This window comes from Saimiri boliviensis, chromosome 17, assembly GCF_048565385.1.
Source record: "Saimiri boliviensis isolate mSaiBol1 chromosome 17, mSaiBol1.pri, whole genome shotgun sequence".
Taxonomy (NCBI): domain Eukaryota; kingdom Metazoa; phylum Chordata; class Mammalia; order Primates; family Cebidae; genus Saimiri; species Saimiri boliviensis.
Window position 1 is genome coordinate 46770407 of NC_133465.1, and position 8776 is coordinate 46779182.

The 8776-nt window shown below is 41.5% G+C and overlaps 1 protein-coding gene across 1 annotated transcript; it reads left to right on the forward strand.

Annotated features, from left to right (window-relative positions):
• The first annotated feature begins 5561 nt into the window (after window positions 1-5561).
• Window positions 5562-7529, forward strand: LOC120366860 (uncharacterized). The gene has a single exon (XM_039476519.2). The coding sequence runs from the start codon at window positions 5602-5604 to the stop codon at window positions 6136-6138; it is 537 nt and encodes a 178-aa protein (XP_039332453.1). The 5' UTR covers window positions 5562-5601; the 3' UTR covers window positions 6139-7529.
• The last annotated feature ends 1247 nt before the right edge of the window (window positions 7530-8776 follow it).

An 8776-nucleotide genomic window follows, 5' to 3' on the forward strand; every position in this document is an offset into this window, starting at 1 on the left:
CCCACCTGTGTGACCAGCTGCTGCCAGCCCATCTTTGTGACCAGCTGCTGCCAGCCTTCCTGCTGCAGCACACCCTGCTGCCAGCCCACATGCTGTGGGTCCAGCTGCTGTGGCCAAACCAGCTGTGGGTCCAGCTGTGGTCAGAACAGCTCCTGTGCCCCTGTGTACTGCACAAGAACCTGCTACCACCCCACATGTGTCCGCCTGCCCGGTTGCCTGAACCAGAGCTGTGGATCCAGCTGCTGCCAGCCCTGCTGCCACCCAGCCTGCTGTGAGACCACCTGCTGCAGGACCACCTGCTGCCAGCCCACCTGTGTGTCCAGCTGCTGCCCGCCTTGCTGCTGCTGATCAGCCCTGCCAAGGACCATCATCCTAACACAACAACCTTCTGACTTTTTTTTCTGAGACAGAGTCTCACTCTGTCACCCAGGCTGGAGTGCAGTAGCATGATTTTGGCTCACTGTAACCTCTGCCTCTTAGGTTCAACCAATTCTCCTGCCTCACCCTCCCAACTAGCTGGGATTACAGGCCTGTTCCACCACACCTGGCTAATTTTTTTACTTTTAGTAGAGATGGAGTATCACCATGTTGATCAGGCCGTCTCAAACATCTGACCTCAAGTGATCCATCCACCTCAGCAGCCCAAAATATTGGGATTACAAGCGTGAGCCATCCTCCCCGACCCCAACTGACTTATCTTTCAGGGGACAAATTTATTTCAAACACAGTATGCTCTCACAAATTTATTTTTTTAAATATTTCTGCATGTTTAAAATAGTGTGAATCAGCTTGAGGGAGGGCAGAGTACTTCATCCTGATTCTCTTCTCCTTACACTTTGGGTATCATGGGCCAGCTTCTTGTGCCCTCAGGTTGGAGTCATGGTCTCAGGCTTGACTCTAAAATTAAGAGCTTCATTCTCTGCTTCTCAGAAATTTAGGTTTCTGCAACTGATCCATATCTTTGCAATCATATTTTCATTTTCAATTTCCTCCTCATGGTTTTTTACCCTTCTTTCTTCTTTTTATGATAACTCTGGACTATGTCCCTTATAGCACAGATTCTTCCCTATATGTTTCTAAATAAATTCTGAACCATCCTCCATGTCATATGGTGTTTTGTTTTATTCCACAGAATTGCTGATAAGGGATTTATACACATATTGCATGCTATAAGTAATATCCAATTTGATTCTGAAAACAGATGCTCATGTGTTATTTCTTCAGTTTTTAAGCTGAGAACAATTTGTTATGTGATTTGATGTAGCTAATAAAGGACAGACTCGGGTCCAAGGTGAGATCCTCTCTTTCTGCCCAACAACACTCCTATATAACTCTCAGTAAAGTAGAAAAGATATTGGGATTCAGTAAGAAGAAGACATGCACTGAGTTTATTGAACATGGGCGGTATAATCTCTCATATTTGCAGATAACATTTCTGTTCTGTTCACAAAGGTCTTCCCAAATTAGTTTTCCACACCTCAGTGAGCAATAGCTACATGGTATGAAAACAGGGACTGCATTTAATAGCTCCCCTGAACGTGGCTCTCTTTTCCTCTCTGCCTCTGACCAGCTACTTATTCAATTAATCTGCATCAAACATTTGTGAGAATGTATTGTGTCCCATGAAAGAGAGCCTGATCTGAGAATGTATATCATATAAATAATATTCTTATATGGCTTCCTTCTCCTGAAAACCTGTTGAGAAGGTAAAATGAAATTAAGTTATTTCCTCTAAAATATGGACAATACATTAAGCCCATTAAGTCAAATTGTCCCTCAAATCAAACTGTTATTAGGAAAATTATGTAAAACAAATTTAGGGATTGAGGGACTAACCAGTGGGCATGTATGGCTTTGCACAAACCATAATCTCTGTGCAGACTAAAGGTAGAAAACAACCTTCTGTGTTTTGTGAGGCAAATAGGAAGCACGTAAAGAAACGAATTCTTCTGATTTCCAGGGAAATCAGTAGAATTTAAGAAGGAGGAAAAGTGGCAGAACTTTCTCATTTGTGGAAGACACAATAGACAGAAGACTGGTACTTCTGTTCCTGAACTGCTGATGCACCTGAAGTATTCAGTCATGGAAGAATTGATTGGTACTGTCCCTAAGAGAATTAGAAAAGTTAGGGACCTGGGCCACCATCTTGGGACCTCCTACCAGCATGGGATGGGTAAAAATACCTCTGATGAGCTAACAAGGTAGGCTTCCAAGACAGATGCCTACTTCTGAGGTGGTGTATCTAGAATGCTCTGAAGACTCAGCTAACAGACAAGTCACTGACTGTGATAGTCATTGTGTGGTGGGGTAAAGAAGGTGAAGAACTATCACATTCTTTTGATCAACATCAGTTTTGCAAGATGAGTAACTTCTGCAGATCTAGTGTACAACAAAGTGACTATAGTGAACAACAATGTTTTATTGTATACCTGAAATTTTCTAAGAAGGTAGATCTGAGCTGTTCACACCATACAAATGAAAAGGAAATTACAATTATGTGAGCTAAGGAATTTATTATGATTTTACAATAAATGTATATATCCTGAAACACCACCTCATACACTTTAGATATACACATTTTTTATTTTTATTGTCAATTTTCCTCCATACAGCTAATAAAAAATAAATCAGTTGATGTAGTTAATTATTATTCACGTTTTCTTATCTTCAACATTAAAACTAGAAGTTCTATGGACACAAAAACAACTAATTTGCCTTGCTTGCCTACTATTTCATGGGCATTGACTAAATGCTTTATGGACATTATCATTAATTCTTGAAGAAACACTCAAAGTAGGTGTTTATGTTCCCATTGCAGAGATGAGAAAATTGAGGCTGCGAGAGAAAATGTAATATCAGAGTTTGGTTGTCCCATAACAAACTCTGAGAAAAATATTCCAGCGAAAGTAGTTCATTGAAAAGTGCCGATCATACCAGCAGATGCTGGAGAAGCAGTACAGAAATGGGTACACTATTAAACTAGCATCACGGTGACCAACTAAAGCTTAAAGCAAATAAAAAAAATTGTCAGAAATGATGAAAAAGGACAAATTAGAATGATCCTACTTCAGGAAGGGCAATGTTAGACTCTTCATAAATCAACTCTCCAGAAGCATTGGTTGAATGCTTTCTCTGTGTGACATGCACAGGTGACTTGACGTTCTTCAGTTGCAATACAAGAGCCCTTAGGCACAGAGATGCAGATTCTGGCAAATGCATATTGCTCTGAGAACACTGAGATCCAAGACACAGGGGTGGCATGATGAAATCTTAGCGACAATCTATCATTTGCTCCACACAGACCCGATCTTTGCTTCTTAAATGTGCTAAGCAACGAAAAAATCTAGAATAAGGAAGACTAGGAGGAGAGGAAGAAGAAAAAGAGGAAGAATGGAAGATGAGAGGAGAAAGACAGAAAGATGAAAGAGAGAAGGAAGGAAGGCAGGAAGAAAGGAAGGAAGGAAAGAAAGAAAAAGAAAGAAAGAAGAAAGTAATAAAGAAAAAAGAAGAAAGGAAGACAAAAGAAAGAAAAAAGAAAAAGAAAGAGAAAGAAAGAAAAGAAGGAAGAGAAGGAAGGAAGGAAGGGAGGAAGGAGAAATTAAGAAGCTAAGAAAAGAAAGGAGGGGGAGCGAGATATAAAATGAAGGCCAATGGAACAAGGAACAGTTACTGCCACTACAGTAAGGTGCACCTGAGACTCATCATCTCCACAAGTCACCACAAGTTCTATACTTCTGTCACCACTGTCCAGCACTTTCTCTGCTCTGTGTACTTTCCTGAAGGAGTAAACCAGACCTTCCTGTCTGAAAGGGCTGAGCTGCTAGTTACTGTGCCATTGTCCACTGTGATTGCTGTCTTCAGTCACTGGTGGTTATCACCGGGCATGGACACACTATGAGATTCTTCAGTGTTATGGGTTGACTGTGTCTCCACAAATTCATACTCAAATAGAGTCACTGAAAATGTAATTAGTTAAGATCAGGTCATATTGGAATCAGTTAGGCCTCTGATGCAATGTGACTGATGCCTGTATAGAATGGGGAAGTTCAGAGGCAGTGTGCTTCTAGAAGGAAGCTAACGTAAGAGACACAGGGAAAAGACACACATCTACAAGTCAAGGAGGGAGACCAGGAACAGATACTTTCCTTACAGTCTTCAGGCAAAAACAGCCTTGTCCACACCTGGAATTCAGACTGCTAGCCTTCAGAACTATGAGAAAATCAATTTAAGCCACTTGGTTTGTAGTAGTTTATCATGGCAGTGCTAGTAAATTAATATATTCTGTAAATCTCCTGAGCTACAGATAAATGCTCCTACATTCTCCGACTTCAGAATAATAGCTCCTCACCAAATAGGAACTCTGTTCTTTGCCTTCTGCTCTGCTGACATGAAGAGTGCAAAATGACTAGGCAATAACTATTACTTTTGATTATGCAAAGGAAATAGAGAAGGAAATATTCTCATTTTAGTTCACACAGAAGTAAAAAAGAAAAAGCCAAATTGAACAACAGTGTTACAATTTGGTAGAGGGATTATCTGTTTTGGGTAATGAGTAAGAGAATATAATCTAAAGGCAATGGGATCAATTTCTGTTTCCTAACCTGGTAATGGGATCATAGATGCATTTACAAAGTTAACTCAAGACGGAAATTCATAATTTGCATTCTTTCTAAATGAATCATGTACCTGAAAAATGTTTAAATATGTTGGAACTCCAAGACGAATCAGGGGTCATCTCAACTCACCTAATTCCTGCATTAAAAGAAATACAGAAGAAATGGCACTGACTGTGCTGGTAACCAGGCTTACGGCTGAGCCACGGCTCATGCTGGTTGGCCTGAATCTAAAGCAGTTATGTCATAGAAAGTCCTACATTCTATTCCTGGTAAGCCCCTCACTCCCAGACAAATCAGGACGAATGGTCACCCCAGGGCAAAGTTTGCTTGATGCTGTCTAAATCCCAGTTGACTTCTTCTTGTACCCACCGACTTTGATTCTGCTCTGCCACATAGAACACACTGAGCCAAACACCCTCTTCCCAAGTGATTTTGATGGAACTGAAAGACACAGGTGGTGTGTGTTCTACAGAGAGATGCCTGTTAGCCTTGAATCAGACTTTGGTGGCTGAGCAGTTTTGGGCGCACACATGGGTTTCTTTGGTCACTGTAAAAATATAAGCATCACACTTTTCCCTGCAGACACTTCCCAATCTACATACAGCCAAAGAAGGAGATTGGCAGAGAGAACTTGAGTCTCCCCAGTCACCAGGAACTATCACATGACCAGAAGACGGTCAGAGCAGGAACCATGCTGATGATGACACGGGCTTCCTTTTATCTGAAAGAAAGATTCTGTGAGTAATTCACAATTAAGAAACAGATTAAACCTTACCTTCAAAAGATTCATAAGATTTCAGAAACAACTTCCCCTTTGACAATCCCAAACGGACTGTGGAAAACAATGTAAACAGCAACAAGGAAAAGTCCTGCTGATTGGTGGAAACGTTGGAGGCCCGATGTATAAAAGGCCCAGATTGGAAGGAGTCATCAGATTCTGGGAAACTCACCTGTGAACAGGAGCCCACCATCCACCCCTGACACCATGACCCACTGCTGCTCCCCTTGCTGCCAGCCTACGTGCTGCAGGACCACCTGCTGGAAGCCCACCTGTGTGACCAGCTGCAGCAGCACACCCTGCTGCCAGCCCTCCTGCTGTGTGTCCAGCTGCTGCCAACCTTGCTGCCGCCCAACTTGCTGTCAAAACACCTGCTGCAGGACCACCTGCTGCCAGCCCACCTGTGTGACCACCTGCTGCCAGCCTACCTGTGTGACCAGCTGCTGCCAGCCTTCCTGCTGCAGCACACCCTGCTGCCAGCCCACATGCTGTGGGTCCAGCTGCTGTGGCCAAACCAGCTGTGGGTCCAGCTGTGGCCAGACCAGCTCCTGTGCACCTGTGTACTGCACGAGAACCTGCTACCACCCCACGTGTGTCTGCCTGCCTGGTTGCCTAAACCAGAGCTGTGGATCCAGCTGCTGCCAGCCCTGCTGCCGCCCAGCCTGCTGTGAGACCACCTGCTGCAGGACCACCTGCTGCCAGCCCACCTGTGTGACCAGCTGCTGCCAGCCTTCCTGCTGCTGATCAGTTCCCAAAAGGACCATCATCCTCACAAGACAATGTTCTGGCAACCTTCTGTCCTTCACTTGGAGGACAAATTTCCTTTCAAACTTTGCTGACAACCAGCATGGTCGCTCTAATTTTTATGACTTCTCTGCATATTTAACATCTTAAGAATCAGCTTGAGTGAGGGCAGAATATTTCAGCCTGATTCTCTCTTTCTTTACACTTTGTGGATCATGTGCTAGCTTCATGTATTTTCAATTTGGAGTCATGATCTCAGCTTGACTCTAAAATCAAGAGCTTCATTCTCTTTCTCTAAGAAACTCAGTTTTTGCAAGTGATCAATAATCTTCACAGTCTTTTTCATTTTCAGTGTCCTCCTCATGGTTCTTGTATCCTTCTTTTCATGATCACTTTTGGTTATCTCCCTAGAAACAGGGATTTTTGCCTATATATCTCTTAATAAACTCAAAACCATTCTTCATCTGACATAGATGGGGTTTTTAAATTTATTTTACAGCATTCCTGATAAGGGGTTAACACACATATTGTGTATCATATATGTTAACCTAATTTGATTATCAAAACAGTCAGGTTTTATTACCTTTACTTTCCAGCTGAGAAAATCTTAATGTGTGATGTTATTTAGCTAATAATGGACAGACTCAGACGCAAGGTGTGGTCCTCTCTTTCTGTCTAAGGGCACTTACATTTAACTCAATAAAGTAAGAATTACACTGGGACTCAGCATTAGCAAGACATGCACTTAATTTTACTCATCAATAGAGGAATAACCTCCTGTATTTGCCGATAACACTTCCCTCCTCCTCCTCCTTCTCCTCCTTCTTCTTCTTCCTCCTCTCCTCCTCCTCTCCTCCTCCTCCCGCTCCTCCTTCTTCCTTTTCTTCTTCATCTTCCTCCTCTTCTTTTTCCTTTTCATCCTCTTCTTCCTCTTACTTCTCTTCCTCTCCTGACTACATATTGGCCTCCTTCGTCTTCTCTTGAATACATTTCGACACAGCAAAATAAACTTCAGTTGTTCCTTATAAAGTACAGATGCCATCTTTTGAGAGCGTACATCTGGAATGCTCCGAAAATTCCAGAAAAGGAGAAAAGCCACTGACTGTGATAGTCATTGGGTGATGGGGTAAAGGAGACAAAGAACTATCACATCTCTTTGGCCAACATCAGTTACATATGATGAATAAGTTCTGCAGATCTGGTGTACACTAATGTGGATAAAATACTTCACTGTATACCTGAAATTTGCTGAGAAAGCTGATCTTAAATGTTCACACCACAAAAATAAAAAGGAAATAACAATGTGAGTTAATAAATATGTGATTATTTCACAATGAATATATGTATCAAAACATTCTTAAATATACACAAATTTCATTTGTTAATTATATCTCAATAAAACTAGTAAAAGAATTTAGTTGATCTAGTTAGTTATTATAATATTCTTATCTTCAATATTATAATCATTTTTAAAGTTTTCTGAACGAAAAAAGAGCTAACATGTTCTAGGTTGCCTACCATTTGATAGATAGTGACTAAATGTTTTATGTTCATTCATATTTATTCTTAAAGAAATGTGCACAGTAGATGTTAATGTTACCATTTTAGAAATGAGGAAATTGAGGCTGAGAGAGATAATGTAATGTCATAGTGTGGTTTCTCCCAGAAGAGACACTGAGAAGAACATTCTAGTGAAAGTAGTTTACTGGGAAGTACAGATCACACCAGTAGGGATCAGGGAAGTGATACAGGAAAGGGTACACTATCGAGCCAATAAGTATCACAGTGACCAGCTAAAGTTTAAACCAAAAGGAAAACTCTCAGAAATGATTTTTTTAAAATTACATATATCAGCATGCTCCAACTTCAAGAATAAGGGAGCTAGAGTCTTTGTAAATAAGCTCTCAGGAATCATTGGTTGAGTGATATTCCTCTGTGTGGCATGCACATGTGACATGACTTTCTCCAGCTGCAATATAAGAGCCCTTATGCACAGAGATGCAGATTCTGGCAGATAGAAAATGGCCCAAGCACAGTAAAATCCGAGACATACCGGCGGGATAATGAAAAACATTCTCTATGACCTGCCGTTTGCTCCACTCAGATTTAATCTTTGCTTCTTAACTGTGACGGACAGCCAGAAATTCTAGGAGAAGGAGGGAGGAGGAGAGGAAGAAGAAGGACAGCAGTGTCCGAGCCTCTGGCGACTATACCACTGTCCACTGTGGTTGCTGTTACTCATTTGTGGCTGCCACTGGGTATGGACACACTCTGAGATACTCCAATATTTGGATTGATTCGTTTCCCCAGAAATTTGTCACCAAATAGGGTCACTGAGAATGTAACTAGTTAAGTAAGGTCACACTGGAATAAACGGGGCCTCTGATTCAATATGACTGTTGTCCATATGAAAAGCATAGCAGAGTGGAAGGGAAGGAGGGAAAGAGGAAAGGAAGTCAGGAAGAAAGAAGGGAAAGAGAGATATAAAATAAAAGCCAATGGAATAAGATACAGTTACTACTATAATAGGGTTCCCCTGAGATTCATAATCCCCATTCATTACCACAAGTTCTATACTCCCTTCACGATCTGTTGTCTAGATGTAAACAGCATTGAAGAAAATTTAATTTCTTTAGAT

Excerpts from the sequence above, each read along its gene's own strand:
- LOC120366860 (XM_039476519.2), top strand. The coding sequence starts at position 5,602 with ATGACCCACTGCTGCTCCCCTTGCTGCCAGCCTACGTGCTGCAGGACC.